The 21,095-nt window shown below is 42.4% G+C and overlaps 1 protein-coding gene across 2 annotated transcripts in view; it reads left to right on the top strand.

Moving 5' to 3' along the window:
- The window catches only part of LOC148474025 (uncharacterized), a 90,902-nt gene that overhangs the window by 7,410 nt on the left and 62,397 nt on the right, over positions 1–21,095 (top strand). For both annotated transcript variants that reach the window (XM_088459157.1, XM_088459156.1), the window contains exons 4-10: positions 3,376–3,406; positions 7,149–7,232; positions 8,923–9,053; positions 12,817–12,948; positions 14,097–14,136; positions 17,414–17,542; positions 18,425–18,470. In XM_088459157.1, the coding sequence (XP_088315283.1) occupies positions 3,376–3,406; positions 7,149–7,232; positions 8,923–9,053; positions 12,817–12,948; positions 14,097–14,136; positions 17,414–17,542; positions 18,425–18,470 (593 nt within the window). The remainder of the gene's footprint in view (positions 1–3,375; positions 3,407–7,148; positions 7,233–8,922; positions 9,054–12,816; positions 12,949–14,096; positions 14,137–17,413; positions 17,543–18,424; positions 18,471–21,095) is intronic.

Here is a 21,095-nt window from a genome sequence, read left to right as displayed (position 1 = left end):
TGGTCAAGACCATCGGGGCTTGCGACGGGACCCTTGAGGTAGGGTCTAGTTCGTCTGCCGCAAGCCCCAGAGAGCTTTCGGCTCTAATAGAGCCAGAAGCTCTCCCACTGACATCACTGGTGATGTCAGTAGGGCCGCCCACAAACGGCAGGCGTTAGCTTGGGAACGCCGCCGTTTGTGAAGCCCCCCCCCCCCAGCCACACCTACAAAACTGGTCGAACTGTCGACGAACATCGACAGCCGCCCCTTTTGTAGTGAGCCACGGGAATTTCTCTCTCGCTCCGGGGCTTGCGCACGCGCAGTGCGTCCGCTGCGCGCGCACAGCCAAACATCGACCCGCTTGCGAGCGGGCTGAATGAGGTCCATAGTCTGTTTTTTTTTTTTGCTTCTCAGTAAGTATATTTGATATACAGAAATTTGAAATTTTAAAATGTCTACTATATATACGGTCAATAGTTTTGTCTGCATCGACTCACGACAATATCCACTGCTCAAAAAATAAAGGGAAAACTAAAATAACACATCCTAGATCTGAATGAATGAAATATTCTTATTAAATACTTTGGCCCTCATTCAGAGCCGCTCGTTAGCGGCAGTACGCTCGTTCCGAGCGATGTTTGCACATCTGCGCATGCGTACGCTTTTTAGTACGCATGCGCGAACCAGTCAGTGCGGCCGAAAATCCTTTGTACGCTATATAGCGAGTGCCTGCTATTTTGAGTGACAGAATGAGGCGTATGTGGGTGGTAACAGGGGAAGGTGCTTGAAAATGGGGAGTGGAGATCCGAACGCAGGCGTGCTTAAAGGTCAAAACGGGCGTTTTATGGGTGTGTATATTTAAAACAGCAGCGTCATTGACCACGTCACTGGGTTATTTTAGAGCCAGAACTGCACGCAAATTTGTGGTAGCAAACACAAGAATAGCGAGCAGTTCATACGCTGGTCGATGTACTCGATTAATCTAATAAATAGCGGACATGACGTAGGATGCGTGCGGCCAGGGGGCGTTTTTAACAAATAAACGAGCGTATGTTTTGCTCGTTCGTTCAGACTTAGATGTGTGAACACACTGCAATGTGCGTACGGATCATTTAAATAGCCACCCCTTGTTTTTAAACGAACGACCGCAAATAGCGTCCGGCTCTGAATGAGGGCCTTTGTTCTTTACATAGTTGAATGTGCTGACACCAAAATCACACAAAAATTATGATTGGAAATCAAATTTATTAACCCATGGAGGTCTGGTTTTGGAGCCACACTCAAAATTAAAGTGGAAAAACACACTACAGCTTGCTCCAACTTTGATGTCAAGTCAAACTGAGGCTCAGTAGTGTGTGTGGCCTCCACGTGCCTGTATGACCTCCCTACAACGCCTGGGCATGCTCCTGATGAGGTGGCGAATGGACTCCTGAGGGATCTCCTCCCAGACCTGGACTAAAGCATCTGCCAACTCCTGGACAGTCTGTGGTGCAAAGTGGCGTTGGTGGATGGAGCGAGTCATGACGTCCCAGATGTGCTCAATTGGATTCGGGTCTGGGGAACAGGCGGGCCAGTCCATAGCATCAATGCCTTCGTCTTGCAGGAACTGCTCACACACTCGAGGCACATGAGGTCTAGCATTGTCTTGCATTAGGAGGAACCCAGGGCCAACCGCACCAGCATATGGTCTCACAAGGGGTCTGAGGATCTCATCTCGGTACCTAATGGCAGTCAGGCTACCTCTAGCGAGCATATGGAGGGCTGTGCGGCCCCCCAAAGAAATGCCACCCCACACCATTACTGACCCACTGCCAAACCGGTCATGCTGGAGGATGTTGCAGGCAGCAGAACGTTCTCCTTGACGTCTCCAGACTCTGTCACGTCTGTCACATGTGCTCAGTGTGAACTTGCTTTCATCTGTGAAGAGCACAGGGCGCCAGTGGCGAATTTGCCAATCTTGGTGTTCTCTGGCAAATGCCAAACGTCCTGCACGGTGTTGGGCTGTAAGCACAACCCCCACCTGTGGACGTCGGGCCCTCATACCACCCTCATGGAGTCTGTTTCTGACTGTTTGAGCAGACACATGCACATTTGTGGCCGGCTGGAGGTCATTTTGCAGGGCTCTGGCAGTGTTCCTCCTGTTCCTCCTTGCACAAAGGCGGAGGTAGCGGTCCTGCTGCTGGGTTGTTGCCCTCCTACGGCCTCCTCCACGTCTCCTGATGTACTGGCCTGTCTCTTGGTAGCGCCTCCATGCTCTGGACACTACGCTGAAAGACACAGCAAACCTTCTTGCCACAGCTCCCATTGATGTGCCATCCTGGATGAGTTGCACTACCTGAGCCACTTGTGTGGGTTGTAGACTCCGTCTCATGCTACCACTAGAGTGAAAGCACCGCCGGCATTCAAAAGTGACCAAAACATCAGCCAAAAAGCATAGGAACTGAGAAGTGGTCTGTGGTCACCACCTGCAGAACCACTCCTTTATTGGGGGTGTCTTGCTAATTGCCTATAATTTCCACCTGTTGTCTATTCCATTTGATGCACAACAGCATGTGAAATTGATCGTCAATCAATGTTGCTCCCTAAGTGGACAGTTTGAATGACTTTGAGTTACATTGTGTTGTTTAAGTGTTCCCTGTATTTTTTGAGCTGTGTGTGTATGTATGTATATATATATATATATATATATATATATATATATATATATATATATATATAATTTATGCGTATTAACTATAGCTCCTATTAAATGTGTAATATTTTGTATTGACAAACTACCTTTTGTACAATTTCACCAAAAAACATGCAAAATTGACTGAAGTCTTGTTGCCTTAATTTTTGTAAAAATGTAGATTAAATTGTGAGATTGTAACATCTTCTGGGTCTTTCGGTTTAATAAAACAATAATTTGAGCTGTGTTTGAAGTTATTAGAATTTATTTTACACACTAGTATAAAGTCATCTTAACAAATTTACCAGTAACAGTGAGCGGAAGCTTTTCCAGGCATGTGCCTTAAGTTTGAAATGTGTTGTGACGTGGAAATATTTTGCCCAACATGATCAGTGATTTTAGGTGTCACGCAGACCTCCAAGTAGTGAAACCTCATACTCCACTGGAGTGGGCAGATGGGTACGACTGGGTCGGGAATGAGCCATGAAGGGGAAATATAATGGACTCAGACCAATTAATCCTAAAACCAGAAAAAGAACCAAAAATATCAACCGTCATTTACTTTTTATTTTGTCGCTTGTGGTATTTGTGACAGGATCTACTGAGCAGCCACAAGTCATCGTTCAATATTACACATTTCATATTGAATTATTTTATTTTATTTTTTGTTTTACATGATGGTCAAAGTATAGACATTCTTTGATATGTTACCATTTGTCTCTTAGGCTGAGGAGGCACTCCGAAATCCTGGCGATAGTAAGTACAATATTTGGTAAATGGACAGTTGTTAGTGCCAATAATCTCTATTTAGTTGTTCTGTTTTGTTTTTTTTGTTTTGTTTTTTTTATTCTGTCTTGTCACTCCTGCAGCTGCTTAATTATTTTTTTTTTTTCATTATTTTATGTATTATTTTTTTTTAAATAATATTTGATTGTATTGGAAAGGATTTAATTAAAAAATATAGCCAAATATGTTTTATAATGTAGGATAGTAGAGACTGACCTTTTTTACATTGAGGGCACTTATTTTGATCAATATTTCAATTATTTTCAAAGCCTAAAGGCTCAACAAACTGGATTACAATACTTGAAAATACCAATGAAATGATGAATAATAGAAGTTCATTGTTTTCTGTGCCTTGACCTCAGAGATGGCAAAAATGCATAAATCTGCTGTTGTAACTCCTTGTACCATGTATTCTGTATGGACAACTCCATCCAGTGGAAGGCCCAGAACAGGTTGCCCGGTCAAAGTTCTACCCAGCGTACACAGACGGGAGGTCTGACCCTAACCCTCCTAAAACTGGCCAGGATCCACCTGGACAACCTTGCGTTGGTTTCTTCCCAATATGTGCAGGGGTCTCCAAATGCATTACCAAATAAACAAACCAACCAATGAATTTTATCTTTAAGATTTCTCCTTAAAGGCTTATGTGAAAAGAAGTAGGGACAGCCAGTGTGGTGAGGACATTGACAGTGTATAGGGCTTACTAATGTTCTGACCTCCCCACTCTAATGCCATGAATGTTCAGATTCTGTCTAATACGGGAGGCCAGAGGTTCAATGAGGAGCACAAAAATCAGGCCACCTAATGGTGGGTACACACTACACGATATGCTCCCTGAGCGATATAGTGTAGTGTGTCCCCGGCAGGCTGTGCTCAATGTCGTTCATGACATTGAGCACAGCCGCTGAACGATATCATTAACGATATCGTTCAGCGCCGGGCTCTCTCCCCCATTCCCCAACATGCCGCAACCTGACGAGGTCGTCAGGTTGGGCTGCATGTTAACCCGATGAACGATGATGACGAACGACCCGCGGGAACGCGCGTCGTCGTTATCGTTCATCGTTTTGGGGTTAAAAATGGATGATAAAGTGGACGACTGAACGATAACGATATCGTTATCTTTAAGTCGTCCGCTTTAATCGCCCAGTGTGTACCCACCATAAAGGGAAGCCAATGGTAATCTTAAATGGCGCTGAAGTTACTCCATTGACCAATACCGTTGCCATAGGTGAGGGATACAGAGTAAGATTACCTTCAAGAAACTTCCCATCAAAGCCCATTGACTCATAAAAGACCAAGAAATCCTGTCTCTTGATGCTGAAAAGGTTTACATCAGCAGGAATGGTCACTTCTGGATGTGCATAGAATGAATCAAGTCAGGAGTGCTTCTCGTGTTATCCGGGGCTTGACAGCCCAGAACAAAACCAACTTGATCAGTGATGGGGGGGGGACGGGTTCCATCTGTTAGCGAAGACCTTGGCATAAATCTTAAGGTCTGCGTTAAGAAGAGAGAGAGGTGGTTTATTAGCACAGGATGTTGGATCTCTGGTTTTGGAATGACAACAGTATTAGCCAATGTTGAGGCACGATCCAACGAGGCACCATGTTAAACTTTATTGAAAATGCCTTAGAGGAACGGGGCTAAAACACCAGGAAACTTTGTATAATATTGTGGGGTGTCTCCCATCGGGACCCTGGAGCAGAGGAAGACTTCAAACTTTTTTTTTTTTCTTTAATAAATTTCTTTTTTTTAATTGTGTAAAGTACTATAAGCATCAACAGTACACATAATACAGTTGCATGGCAGCAAATGGGTATCCATGACAAAGCTTAGAAATACATTTGACCAATAGTGACCATCCATTTAGGGCCACAGTGAATAAAATATAGAGCCACAAAAAGAATGAGATAATGCAGTAAGTAACCATAGAAGAGCATTTGTTCTGATAATAGTAATGTCGACACTCACATACTGTACATCCAAAACAAAATAGAGACGGGGGGCGTGGGGGGGAGCTGTGCAGGACAACCAGACCCAACCTCCGGAGTTTCCTTAAACTAAATGGGAGGGTAAAACCAGAGTGCCTTCAAACTTTTATTAGCCACCTGAACTTCTTCTGCAGTGATGTCAGAGTTGAGATAAGCACAGTGGGCATTCAAGATTTTAGGTAATCAAGCTGGTGTAAGGTAGTCATCTGCCTGATCCTGCAGCGCACTGGAAAGAGATGAGCCCTGGGCAGATCGTAGGGGGCTTATAGATGTCACAATATTCATTTATTATCTCGCTTGGGTCATATGTAATAGAGGAGTTAAGCTGGCCAACCAGCCAACTAGTTGATTGGTTGGAATGAAAATCTGGTAAGGTACGAAAGCAAATGACAATCAGCAATTTGCTCCCAAACGCCGGAAAATGGACAAAAACTGTTGTTTGAACAAATTGTTTCGATCAAACATTTAACAAACTTGTCTGATGCCATTTTCATCTTTTTTTTTTTCTGGCATTTAGGAGCAAATTGCTGATTGTCATTTGCTTTCATATCTTACCAGATTTTCATTCCAACCAATCAACTAGTTGGCTGGTTGGACAGATAATCTTTAGATGTGTGGCCAGCTTTAGACTGTCTCTTGATCTTTTTGGTCACACCAGATGTTCTTTTGCCACAATTTATTTGCTAACATAGGCCCTGATTCAGAGCCGGACGCTCTGACCAGAGCGCTCGCTCTGAATCAGGGCCCACCTCCATAATTATGGAGCGTCCTCCTGTACGCTCGTATAGCTGTGGGTCACCACCCACAGCATATACGAGCGTGCAGGTTGATGGTCGCGATGGTCTTGACCATCGCGACCATCGCCACTGCGAGCCGAAGCCTGCAGTTGAGTTTCTCAACCGCAAGGCCCGGAGTGTTTTTGGCTCTATCAGAGCCAAAATCACTCCCACTGACATCACTAGTGATGTCAGTGGGGCCGGCTTCTGACGGTAGGCGTTCCCTTGGGAACGCCCCCGTCTGGGAGGCACGCCCACCAAAGGGAGCGTGCTGTCAATCAACATCGACAGCACGCCCCCTTTGATCAGACACAACGAGCGAAGGAAAGTCCTTCGCTCGTCGCGTCTCGCGTATGCGCACGACGGAGCTCCCTCCGTCGTGCGCATGCGCAGTGCACACCATCGACCCACTTGCGAGCGGACAGCCGCTCGCGAGTGGGTCTGAATCAGGCCCTTAGTCAGCTTTGTCGTTAAACACTCAGAGTTTCTCGAGAGGACTAGCAACGTAACGAGAGAGAGAGAATGATGTTAAGCTGGCCTTTAAGGGCATTGATCTGAGAAAGAAAACTATAAATTGGGGATATTTTATGTTTGACAAGAAGCGAGGAGATCTGGGTTTATAGTAACCAGGCTAACCTGGTCGATATAGACCAGGCTGGCCTGCATGCACGGGCGATGGCCAATATCGACCATCCGTGCCCGCGCATCGTCCATCGTTTGGGGGTTGGAAGGGTCCCCAAACAGGACGATATGAACGATAACGATATCGTTCATATCGCCCTGCAAAGTCGTACCATGTGTACGCACCTTTCCAAATTGTCTTGCGCCCAGTCTAGAGTGGATGCAAAGAGAAATATAATAATATTATCCAAGTAATGTTTGACCCGTACCTCTTGCCTGTTTCAGCGTGTCATTCACAGCTCGGTGCTCTCTCTCTTGTTTAGGTAAAAATCGACAGACTGAAAAAAAGCCTGATGAGAGCTTAGAGGATCAATTAAATGCATGCAAAGACTCTGAGCCTTCAGTAGGTAAGTGGATTAAGTATGAATGCTAATTGCACAAGGACGATTTTCTGGAGAAGATGACTTTGTGGCTGCATCAGTTTTCAAAAATAGACCCTCCTTTCTGCAGCCTGGATCTGCTGTCTTTTTGATGCAGAATTGGAGGTCTATCTCTGAAGGCTGTTGCTCGTAGTAAGAATGATGAACTGTAACATTGATAGAGTAATGTATCACTACTGACTATTATAGCATCTTGGCAACGCAGATGATGAATGAATAGAATACGAGGTGGATACAGTTGACTTGAGATTCTGAGGGTCATAGCTATTCTCAACGGCGGAATGAAATGTTGGATTCCTTTGATGCCAGTCTTTAAGTTAAAGTGGCTCAACTTCCAATCGGACATAAATCAGAACAAACTTCTCATTATTTTTCTTAAACTGCTTTTATCCTGGATTTGGTTTAATTCTTAACTCTGAAATAACTCCTCTCGCCAGTTACTCTGAATATACCTATTTTCTTACAGGTTGGTTATACGGCAATAGTATTAAGTTGGCATAGGAGGCAGAGCAGATACTGGCGGATACTGTAGTCAGCATAATAATGGAGGCTAAGAGAGCATTCGCAAACCGTAAATTTCAAATGGGTTGGGTATATTAGTTAGACAGGCAAAATTTAGACACTGTATTGTTGACAGGTAGAATATTTAGACCACCAAAATGCCGACATGGACTATGCCGACAATATGTAGACCGTCAAAATGTTGACATTTAAAATATAGACAAATCATAAGGTCGACGCCAAAATGTCGACAGTAAAATAACACCGCTCCTTCTAAAAGCTTAGAAGCTGCTAAAAAACGGTAGCTCCCCCAAATCCATAACTAGCCGCGTACTTCTCAGCCTGGGCTGGTATTGGAAAATTGGGGGAGGGCACGTTTTTGGGGGAGGGGTTTCCAACTTTCCGAGGGATTCCTGCCCTGGGCTGAGCAGTTCGGTTCTGGTTAACATTGTGATATGCTATGGCGTTATCCCCCTCACTGGTTCTGCCTGGTACTGATTTTTAAAAAATAGGAGGGCACCCCACCAAGTTTCTTTCCTGATTTTCCAGTGCCAGCCCAAGCTGAGAGGTCCGGGGGCTGGTTATGGATTTGTGGCTTTTAGCAGCGGCTGTGTTATTTAATTATGACTGTCAACATTTTGAATACATCCTTTTCAGATTGCATCCAGTCTTTTGGTGCATACACACAGTCAGATTTGTCAGATTTACGATTTGAAAGATTTTACCAACGATTTGAATGATGGACGATTCCATTCATTTTAATGCAGTCAGAAATCGTTCCAAGTCAGACTTCAAACACATCAGATGTCAGATATCGTTATCTGACCATCGGGAACGCACATCGTTCATCGTTCAGACATGTCAGATTTTCCTTCAGATATGAACGACTGAACGATTTTTTAAATCGTTATCGTTCAGATCTGAAGAAAAATCTGACCGTGTGTATGCACCATTTCTTTAATGTTTGCAAATTTGTCTATTTGATTTATTTTTTTGAGTAACAACGTACAGGCCTACGGTTGGGTAATTAAGTTCCATTTTAAAATAATTTTTTTTAAACATTTTACTGCTACTGGCCCCTGTGTATGATCTACACTCCTACCCTACCCATGGTTTACCAAATTGTATCATTTTGATATCTCTTTCCTCTTTCTAGGTCTCGAGTACATATACGAGTTTCAGAATGAAGGCTATAGCACATTTGCGTGCAAACTGTGCGGCTGTCAGCTACTACTCTCAAACATGTTCATGCATATTATTGGAACTAAACACAGAATTAATTACTTGGTAAGGTCTATTTATGTAGCCACTAGCATGCAGGCTATGACTGGACATTATTGTGTTCCATGCAAGTAAAGGGTGTATGGTCTACCTTTATAACTAAAATGACAATCATTGTGATGGCTTCCATTGTTAACTTTGATTGCTCAATACCAGGTCATCTGCAATTTAAGGTCAAGAGGTTGAGCCTTGTTGAGCACTTGAAGAGAACTGCCCATTTAAAATTAGTTGTAGCCCCTACTTGATGATCAGACCTAATTTGTAATCCTGTAGTTGAGGGAGGTATGGATTTAGTGCCCCAGATGAGACATGGGGCTTAATTTACGAAGCAGTTTTTTTTTTTTTTTTTATTAATTTTTTTTTCGTCGGTGAATTTTTTTTTTTTTAAAAGACACAGCGTGCTTTACATTGGTATGCAGTCGGGATGCCCACAGTCTGAATGCCGACTGTCTAATCCCGTCAAGGGTTTAATGATAGGCCTCGAAATCCCGACGCCTGTCATTTTACCGACGCCCAGCATCCCGATCGAAGGCAAGCCGGGCGCGTACAGCCACGGGCGGGGGGGGGGGAGGGTTAGGTTAGGGGTTCCCTGGGGGGGACTTAGGGTTAGGCACCCCTGGGGGGGAGGTTAGGGTTAGGCACCCCCCCAGGAGATTTAGGGTTAAGCTGTGGGGAAGAGGGGATTAGGTTTAGGAACTTAGAGGGTTGTTAGGGTTAGGCACTTGGGGAGGTTAGGCACTGGCGGAGGTTAGGGTTAGGCACCCCTAAGGGAGGGTTAGGGGGGGGAGGAAGGTTAGCAATACTTACCTTAATTAACAGTCAGGATTTTCACCCTTGCCGGGCTGCCGCTGTCGGGATTTGAACCGCCGTCCATGCGGCTGGCGGCAAATCATACTGATTTCCTTTACACTGACTGCGGAGCGCTGTTGTGAATTTTCACATGCAACCCACTGCTTTCTAAATAAAGGCCGAAGATTCTTTTACCTTTTTCTTGGCGAGTGCTCCCTGCATCCAAATGTATGTGTTTAGTCACATGATGAGAGCTTCTTGATGTTGACCCTGTGGTGTGTTGTCTGAGCAGTAATGTTCCTTGGGTTGGGTACGGAATGCCAGCACTCAGGAGCCCGGCGTTCAGAATCCCGACTCCGGCATCCCGGCAGGGTTATGATACCGACACCGGTAAGTATCGTAACACTCCCTCCACACGGCCTAAACCTAACACCACCCCGCCCCCACTGCAGCCTGAGTCTAATCCTCCCCCTAATGCCTAACCCTAACTCCCGATACTTACTGTCGGGATGCTGACGTTGGGATTCTGACTGGTATCAGGATTCCGGCGTCGGCATCTCGACAGCCGAGATATAAACTACATCCGAGTTTCTTGATATTGTGCTCGATTATGCAATACTAGAGAATTTTTAGTTTACACCAGGATTATATCCCGTGGGCTTCTGATCATCTCTCTTTATCTAAGATCTCTTATTTCTCTCTCATCTTTCCTTTTCTTTGAGCAAACAATGAAGTTACATCCTCTATGATTTGTTCTTGATTGTTGGCCCTCTCTTACTTGGTAGCGCTTGGTAATGGTCATTCTTTTAATACAGTATGCTAATGTGTTCAATGATGGTTGCTATTTTATTTAATAAGAGTTTGTCATATTTTATAGCTTGATTGAAATCACAGCTGGGTCATCTAATAAACATTAATATCATCTATGCCCTACTGTTAGTTATTCTTTAGACCCATCGTGGTTTTTACACCTCATTATTACCTTTTATTTCAATTATACAGTTCTTAAAACATTTTATTGTACGAAATCCCTATATACCTTTCATGGTTCGATTAAATCCGTTTAAATTGAGAAGACCTTTTACACTCGGTCAGAGATTGTGACCTTCTTTATCTTGCTTTCATTAGAGACAGAGGAAGAGATGTACGAAATCTTGGAGAGAGGGAAAGTACCAACCAGTCAGCTCCTAACTGTCACGTTACAGGCTGTGTTTGAAAAATAACTGAAGCTGATTGGTTGGTACTTTCTCTCTCTCGAAGGCTTAGTACATAGACCCCACAGTGTGGCGTGACACGGATACAATATTGCAGCATTGATGCTGGATGGCACTTTGTTAGTAAATTGCTGTTTTAGATCTCATTGTTGACCCTTGAAATTGTTGTGAATACACTGGAGTGACGGTCCACGGTCACTTATTAGAATGCTTATTGCTATATGATACTTTTGCTATAGGATTTTATTGTGCACTTAATGAGATAATCTGCTATCCTGGAACCAAAGACTTTTCAACTGTGGTGTTTTTGTTTCTTGTTTTTTTTCCTGAGATCTCATGCTATTCTGTTTGTTGCTTGTATTTAGGAGGATAAGGTGCGTTAACACTGGACGATTGAACGATAACGATATCGTTATCATTCAGTCGTCCACTTTATCGTCCATTTTTAACACAAAAACGATGAACGATAACGACGACAGGCGCGTTCCCGCTGGTCGTTCGTCATCATCGTTCATCGGGTTAACATGCAGGCCAACCTGACTATGTCGTCGGGTTGCTGCATGTTGGGGAATGGGGGAAGAGAGCCCGGCGCTGAACGATATCGTTAATGATATCGTTCAGCGGGTGTGCTCAATGTCATGAACGACATTGCGCACAGCCTGCCGGGGACACACTAGACGATATCGCTCAGGGAGCATATCGTCTAGTGTGTACGCTCCTTTTATATTTGTTTTCTCATTCCCTCAAAAGTGCATGTCCTTAACCTGTTAAAAGCATTTTGGAAGTTAGGGATTATGTAGTAAGTCTAAGTACCACACTGTCATTTGGTTTGCCGATTAGAGTTCATATAAGGTTTAAACCAGCTAACTACTTAAATGATGTACGTGTTCCCTATAGATTTTGAAGAATAATGGCAAAAGAGCAAACTATGGCCCTCATTCAGAGCCGTACGCTCTGAGCAGAGCGCACGCTCTGAATGAGGGCCGTCCTCCATAACTATGGAGCGTCCTCCTGGACGCTCGTATAGCTGTGGGTCACCACCCACAGCCTATACGAGCGTGCAGTTTGATGGCCGCGATGGTCTTGACCATCGTGACCATCGAAACTGCGAGCCAGAGCCTGCGGTTGAGGTTTTCAACCGCAAGGCCCGGAGTGATTTTGGCTCTATCAGAGCCAAAATCACTCCCGCTGACATCACTAGTGATGTCAGTGGGCCGGCTTCTGACGGTAGGCGTTCCCTTAGAAACGCCCCCGTCAGGGAGGCACGCCCACCAAAGGGGGCGTGCTGTCAATCAACATCGACAGCACGCCCCCTTTGATCAGACACAACGAGCGAAGGAAAGTCCTTCGCTCGTCGCGTCTGGCACATGCGCACGACGGAGCTCCCTCCGTCGTGCGCATGCTCAGTGCAGAACATCGACCCACTTGCGAGCGGACAGCCGCTCGCGAGTGGGTCTGAATCAGGCCCTATCTTTTCTCTTTCACCTTATTTTTGGATTCTCTAAATACTGTTAAAAACAATGGGAAGCGAATGACAGATGGGGTTGAAAGTACGGGGGTTAAAATATTTGTTTTTTAAATTCTCCAGGTTGCGAGACTGTACATGGCACTTTATTTATTGAAATACAAATTTGTTAAGTCTTAATTGTAGAACGATAATGTGTTCTGCATTCGTGTGTGTATATATGTGCATATATATATATATATATATATATATATATATTTATATTACATCATAATTTTTTATTCTTTTTTTTTCTTAATAGGGTAAACATCATCCTACGTTGGGTATTTCAAGCGCATACCAAGTGAAAGGTCCAAAAGGCCCAAGAAGGCTAAAAAGATTAAAGCAAACCTGCATAGCCGTTCAAAAGAACTTTGAAAGAAAAAAAATAAATGTACTGTTCATTTATTTATTTTTTATTTTATTTTTATTTTCTTATAATTGTGCAAAGAAGAATTAAAGTTGACTTTGTCACCTGTCTGCTTTAGACATAATGTTAATGTATGTTTTATTGTTAATAACACTTACAATGAGAATTATGTAGTATTTCCAGTATCACAACACTGATAAAGCAGCTCTCTTTAAAGAAATATAGGCCCTCATTCAGAGCCGTACGCTATTTGCGGTCGTTCGTTCAAAAACAAGGGGTGGCTATTCAAATGATCCGTTCGCAAATTGCGGTCTGTTCACACCTCTAAGTCTGAACGAGCGAGCAAAACATACACTTGTTTATTTGATAAAAACGCCCCCTGGCCGCTCGCACCATACGTCATGTCCGCTATTTATTAGATTAATCGAGTACATCGTACAGCGTATGAACTGCTCGCTATTCTTGTGGTTGGTTTTTTCAACCGCTATTTTGCGAGCAGTTCTGAGTTTAAAAAAACCAAGTGACGTGGTCAATGACGCTGCTGTATTAATTATGCACTCCCTTAAAACACCCGTTTTGACCTTTAAGCACGCCTGCGTTCGAATTCCACTCCCCCGTTTTCAAGCACCTTCCCCTGTTACCACCCACATACGCCTCATTCTGTCACTCAAAATAGCAGGCACTCGCTATATAGCGTACAAACGATTTTCGGCCGCACTGACTGGTTCGCGCATGCGTACTAAAAACCGTACGCATGCGCAGATGTGCAAACATCGCTCGGAACGAGCGTACTGCCGCTAACGAGCGGCTCTGAATGAGGGCCATAGACATGAAAATGTGTAATTTATTTTCAGTATATTTAATATATATAATGTGGTATAGGTTGTCAAATTTGTGTAGACATACAGCATGTACACACATACTGATGGCTATTATTCTATAATTCTTTTAAAATAAAATGAAAACGTTTTTGTACTTGGTAGTGCAGTAATTGTTATTTCTAGCTTTTATTTTTGTCTTCAGTATACGGTAGCTTGTCTCTTTTCAGTTTGCTGCCTATTGCAGTTTGGGCTATATTTCTGAAATGTGTAACATTTGTTTTTGTATAATTCTGCATTTTTGTTCCTATAAAATAATTTTTGTCTATCATTTTTGTTCATCAATTGGGTTAGGTTGTGAAGGGAGCATGCATTCCATGGACTGTTGCTAAAGGTAAGTTGTGTTATATTTATTGTGGGTTTTTTGGTTATTTTACAATGTGAAAAAAGATCTATTTGTTAGGCTTATAATCCTTATTAAAGTATATAATAAAACAGTTAATCTTAATTTGTAAACAATTTTGCTTTGGAATTATTTTGGATTGAATTGAAATCCCTTAAAGGATTAGAAACAATTTAGTCCCAAACTAAACTGTGGTATCAGACATCCATCTAGTCCAGTGCACACTCTGGAAGTGTTATTCCTGATTTTTTATTTTTTTTTATTTAATTCAAGTGTTACAGAATGGCACTTTTGTTGTTATATGGCCAAATGAAATTACTGTGCTGTAGCCCTGTGCTTTAGGGTAGTTTCCTGTTTTATTTATAAAAATTCCTGGGTTCCCCTGCCCGGGGCTCCGTTCCAGAGCCGTTTGGACCCGCGGTCGGCATTCTTACTCTTTTAGAGAGTAAGCAGACGCCATGCCGGCAAAGCACGGCTGCCTCCATCTTGGTTGGAGTTTCTCTGTAGCTTCCCTCTTCCCAGGAGGAGGAGCACGCTGCACGGGAATGGGCTGCACCATTTGTTTTCCCTGTAGCGGGAAGTGTAATTTGTGGCAGGGAGTGTTTTCGCTGGGGAGGAGCTGGCTGAGAGCCTCTCTGGAAGCCTAATTCCTCCATATTTTTTTTTTGCGCACCTGTTCATTGATTTATACAGGGTTTTTACAGTGTTATCTGAATTTCTGCTGCGTTTTGCATGGCTGTTCTGTACTTTTTCCTATGTGTAAAAAACTTTGCGATGAATTCCCCGATCTGCGTACATAGTTGCATTTGTGATCGCTGCTGAATCCATCAATCCATCAGTTCTTTAAGTTGATGTGTGGGCAGCAGAAAATATGAGTAAGGATCTGAGTGACTTTGACAAAGACCATATTGTGATGGCTAGACCACTGAGCCCGAGTATGAAGCAATGGACGAAGGTGTCCTGGTCTGACAAATCACGTGTTCTTACACATCATGTGGACAGGTGGTTGCATGTGCGTAGTCTACCTTGGGAAGGGATGGTACCAGGATGTACTTTTGGAAGAAGGCAAGCCGGCGGAGGCAGTATGATAATCTGGGCAATGTTCTACTGAGAAACTTTGGGTCCTGGCATTCATGAGGATGTCACTTTGACACCTAAACAGGGTTGAAGACCAAGTACACGCCTCTATAGCAACGGTATTCCCTGATGGCAGTGGCCACTTTCAGTAGGATAATGCGCCCGGCCACACTGCAAATATTGTTGAGGAACGGTTTGAGAAACATGACAGAATTCAAGGTGTTGACTTGTCCTTCAAATTCCCCAGATCTCACTCCAATAGAACATCAGTTGAATGTGCTTAAAAAAGTCCAAGCTATAGAGGTCCCACCTCACAACTCACAGCACCTAAACGATCTGCTGCTAATGGCTAGGTGCCGGATACAACAGGACAGTTTCGGAGATCTTGTAGAGTCCATGTCTCGACCGGTCAGAGCTGTTTTGGCGTCGCAAGGGAACAGGCTTTAATGTTATGGCTGACCGGTGTATAGATCTATAAGTCTTTCTGATTGATTTGGGTGTGGTTTACTCGTTCTGAGTTTATAGATGTACCGTATATACTCGAGTATAAGTCGACCCGAATATAAGCCGAGGTACCTACTTTTACCCAAAAAAACTGGGAAAACTTACTGACTCGAGTATAAGCCTAGTGTGGGAAATGGCAGCAGCTGGTTGTGCCCCCAGTAGTAATTCCCCCTGGTTGTGCCCCCAGTAGTAATCCCTCCTGGTAGTGCCCCCAGTGGTAATCCCCCCTTTCAGTGCCTCCAGTAGTAATCCCCCCCTGGTAGTACCCCCAGTAGTAATCCCCCCTTTTAGTGCCCCCTGTAGTAATCCCCCCTTTTAGTGCCCCCTGTAGTAATCCCCCCCCTGGTAGTGCCCCCTGTAGTAATCGCCCCCTGGTAGTGCCCCCTGTAGTCATCGCCCCCTGGTAGTGCCCCCTGTAGTCGTCCCCCCCCCCCCCCCTAGTAGAGAGAGACATGAAAAGAATTAAAAAAAAAATAAACACTTACCTTAAACTCCCGCTCCTGGTCCCGCCGCTGTCCGCTCCTCCGGCCTCTTTGCATGGGAGAGACGTCGTCATGACGACATGTCTCCCATCACCCACTGCGGGAGCCGGAAGATGACAGACTCTCAGCGGCTGCTGATTACACCAAACACGCAGCTGCCGGCTCCGGCGGCTGTATGTTTGGCAGTGTGTAGCGCTGACCGAACTCCGTCCGGGCAGCGCTACACTTGATTCGAGTATAAGCCGAGGGGGTACTTTTTCAGCACATTTTTTGTGCTGAAAAACTCGGCTTATACTCGAGTATATACGGTATTTATCATAATATACCTGGACTGTTTGTGTTCTTATCCCTATGTAGAGGACATGGACAGGCGCACTTAACTATTGTATCTATCTCAGTACCCTCCCCTAGGGGCAGCTTTGATGGGACCTTTATACTTTCCATTCTGAGTCCATCTGAGGAACACTGCGTTACAACCCTTATGCTCTGTTTTTTTGTTTGGTGGTTGGTCCTTGCTGGTTTGTAAATTTGCATTGTTGTTCACCCTTGGTTTAGGGCTAGTGTAGAAATTGTACTGGAGACCATGGGATGCAGAGGTGAGGAGCCACTCCCTTTAAGATTATACTAGTCTGATAAGTACTGACTCCTATGACCCTCCCCTGAGCAGCCCATGGTCCAGTGTCCCCCAGATGGAATTGGAGAAAAGGATTTAACAATAAGTTCCAATAATTCTGAGTTTTGTTTTTTTTTTTTGCGGGGAATGTTGTACCATTTATGGTATAACCATTATTAAGTATATATGACTTGGCCCAGATAGCCAAACCAGTGATTCTGGTAAACCTTTAAGGACGGTTCCTTCAATAATCAAGTTTGGGGTGAGAGTTCCAAAGTAACCCAGTTGCAAATAGTTATTTAGCTGGTGGGGAACCAGTGTTCCGATGAGGAGAGTTAGGCAAACCTTGCTCCTTCTGCTGACCTCATCTCTTCAAGCCACTGACAACATACTGCAGACAGGAATAATTAGGGTGTGACTGTATATTAAGAGTGTAGATATTAAGAGATGTACTCTGTAAACTTAACCTTGTAATGTAAGCTTAACCTTGTAACGTGAGCAGGTAGCAAATATCTTTTATGTACGTTGGTAATATGATACTGTAACAAACTTTCATCAATTCTTGTTTTTTTTTATCATTTATTTCTCCTAGAACCGTCACCTCCTTCTAGCATAAATTATGGACCAGACAGCAAGTTGAAGGAAATGGACTTCACCAATGAGGAATTTGCTGCAACAAAATGTAAAGTCCCAGTTCCTGACCGACTTCTATCATTTCTAGGTACTTTCCAGGATAATACTGATTCTTTCATAGTAGAAGTTCCTTATTTAACTCTCCGTCCTCATTTGAATCTCTGCCATAGCAAGCCGCACTTACAGTACCTCCCGGGGTCCTGGATTTTTGCTCGCAACACCATAGGGCCGCACACAAAAATGTGCCAGTCCAGGGTGAGATCGGGCCACTAGGGGGGAGCTAGTTGCATTGCCGTTACCAGCTTTCTGCGCCATTGCAAAGGCAATTCGTCCCCTGTGCGGCTAATAGGATTGAGGCCAAAAAGTTGGTCTACATAGTCAGGCTTCATAAGTTGTTTAGCCTTCAGGCTACAGATTACAAAAGTTTTACTGATCTGGTTACTGTTGCTGGGCAGTTTAAAAATGGACCAGCCACTATTTCCTGCCCCTAGAACTTTGTAATTATTATTGGGTCCTACTACTTGTATGTAAAATGAGTAATCGTATTCAAAGATAGATATATGTATATAGATATATATACACACACACCAATCCCGCTGGCGTCGCACACGTGGCTGGCTGATCGTCTCGCACAAGAGAGGCTGGCTATTTAAGGTTGGTCACTTTTTATTGTTGTATTGTAAGCTTGATAAAAGCGATGAATAAAGGCGCTGAAATGTCGCTAATTACAAAAAGACCAAAATATACGGAGTGCCGCCAGCGGGATTGGTATGTGACAATGTGCCTGAGGTCCTCAGGTACATTGATGAGGGCACCCGGCTGAGTATTTATATTTACCAGTGAGTGCCGGATCCTGGTTGGAGACAGAGAGATATATATATATATATATATATATATACATACATACATACATACAGAGAGCTTTATGCAAACTGACTAAATACATTTCTGTACATGTTATTACCTGCAGAAATAAAGGCAGCGCATGAAGCACATGTAATGATAACAGAAGCTTGGTGAGTATGGACATTGTACATGAAATAAGGAATTGTAAACATTGCTTATTCATTAGTCAGTAGTATACAGTAGTAGTATCAGTAGTAGTAGTATACAGTAGTAGTAGTAGTAGTAGTATACAGTAGTAGTAGTATCAGTAGTAGTAGTAGTAGTATCAGTAGTAGTATACAGTATCAGTAGTAGTAGTAGTATACAGTAGTAGTAGTATACAGTAGTAGGATCAGTAGTAGTATACAGTAGTAGAAGTATACAGTAGTAGTATCAGTAGTAGTAGTAGTATCAGTACTAGTATACAGTAGTAGTATCAGTAGTAGTATACAGTAGTAGTAGTATCAGTAGTAGTATACAGTAGTAGTAGTAGTATCAGTACTAGTATACAGTAGTAGTAGTAGTATCAGTAGTAGTATACAGTAGTAGTAGTATATAGTAGTAGTATACAGTAGTAGTATACAGTAGTAGTATCAGTAGTAGTATACAGTAGTAGTAGTATCAGTAGTAGTATACAGTAGTAGTAGTAGTATCAGTACTAGTATACAGTAGTAGTAGTAGTATCAGTAGTAGTATACAGTAGTAGTAGTATATAGTAGTAGTATACAGTAGTAGTAGTATACAGTAGTAGTAGTATCAGTAGTAGTAGTATCAGTAGTAGTATACAGTATCAGTAGTAGTAGTAGTATACAGTAGTAGTATCAGTAGTAGTAGTATACAGTAGTAGTATACAGTAGTAGTAGTAGTAGTATACAGTAGTAGTATCAGTAGTAGTATACAGTAGTAGTAGTAGTATACAGTAGTAGTAGTAGTAGTATCAGTAGTAGTAGTATACAGTAGTAGTAGTATCAGTAGTAGCAGTAGTAGTATCAGTAGTAGTATCAGTAGTAGTATACAGTAGTAGTATCAGTAGTAGTATCAGTAGTAGTATACAGTAGTAGTAGTAGTATCAGTAGTAGTATACAGTAGTAGTAGTAGTATCAGTAGTAGTAGTATCAGTAGTAGTAGTATCAGTAGTAGTAGTATCAGTAGTAGTAGTATCAGTAGTAGTAGTAGTATCAGTAGTAGTAGTAGTATCAGTAGTAGTATACAGTATCAGTAGTAGTATGTAGTAGTATACAGTAGTAGTATCAGTAGTAGTAGTAGTATCAGTACTAGTATACAGTAGTAGTATCAGTAGTAGTATACAGTAGTAGTAGTAGTATCAGTACTAGTATACAGTAGTAGTATACAGTAGTAGTATCAGTAGTAGTATACAGTAGTAGTAGTATCAGTAGTAGTATACAGTAGTAGTAGTAGTATCAGTAGTAGTAGTAGTATCAGTAGTAGTATACAGTATCAGTAGTAGTATACAGTAGTAGTATCAGTAGTAGTAGTAGTAGTAGTATACAGTAGTAGTATCAGTAGTAGTAGTAGTATCAGTACTAGTATACAGTAGTAGTATCAGTAGTAGTATACAGTAGTAGTAGTAGTATCAGTACTAGTATACAGTAGTAGTATACAGTAGTAGTATCAGTAGTAGTATACAGTAGTAGTAGTATCAGTAGTAGTATACAGTAGTAGTAGTAGTATCAGTACTAGTATACAGTAGTAGTAGTAGTATCAGTAGTAGTATACAGTAGTAGTAGTATATAGTAGTAGTATACAGTAGTAGTATCAGTAGTAGTATACAGTAGTAGTAGTATCAGTAGTAGTATACAGTAGTAGTAGTAGTATCAGTAGTAGTATACAGTAGTAGTAGTAGTATACAGTAGTAGTATCAGTAGTAGTATACAGTAGTAGTAGTATACAGTAGTAGTATCAGTAGTAGTAGTATACAGTAGTAGTATCAGTAGTAGTATACAGTAGTAGTAGTAGTATACAGTAGTAGTATCAGTAGTAGTATACAGTAGTAGTAGTAGTATACAGTAGTAGTATCAGTAGTAGTATACAGTAGTAGTAGTAGTATCAGTAGTAGTAGTAGTATATAGTAGTAGTATACAGTAGTAGTATCAGTAGTAGTAGTATCAGTAGTAGTAGTATCAGTAGTAGTAGTAGTAGTATCAGTAGTAGTATACAGTAGTAGTAGTATACAGTAGCAGCAGTAGTAGTATACAGTAGTATCAGTAGTAGTATCAGTAGTAGTAGTAGTATCAGTAGTAGTATACAGTAGTAGTAGTAGTAGTATACAGTAGTAGTAGTATCAGTAGTAGTATACAGTAGTAGTAGTAGTATCAGTAGTAGTATACAGTAGTAGTAGTAGTATACAGTAGTAGTATCAGTAGTAGTATACAGTAGTAGTAGTAGTAGTATCAGTAGTAGTATACAGTAGTAGTAGTATCAGTAGTAGTATACAGTAGTAGTAGTAGTATCAGTAGTAGTAGTATACAGTAGTAGTATCAGTAGTAGTAGTAGTATCAGTAGTAGTATACAGTAGTAGTAGTAGTAGTAGTATACAGTAGTAGTAGTAGTATCAGTAGTAGTAGTAGTATCAGTAGTAGTAGTAGTATCAGTAGTAGTATACAGTAGTAGTAGTATCAGTAGTAGTATACAGTAGTAGTAGTAGTAGCAGCAGTAGTAGTATCAGTAGTAGTAGTAGTAGTATACAGTAGTAGTAGTAGTATACAGTAGTAGTAGTAGTAGTAGCAGCAGTAGTA

Source organism: Taudactylus pleione, unplaced genomic scaffold (assembly GCF_031769625.1).
Source record: "Taudactylus pleione unplaced genomic scaffold, aTauple2 ptg000897l, whole genome shotgun sequence".
In the NCBI taxonomy this organism is placed as follows: domain Eukaryota; kingdom Metazoa; phylum Chordata; class Amphibia; order Anura; family Myobatrachidae; genus Taudactylus; species Taudactylus pleione.
This window is presented reverse-complemented; position numbering and strand designations above follow the sequence as displayed.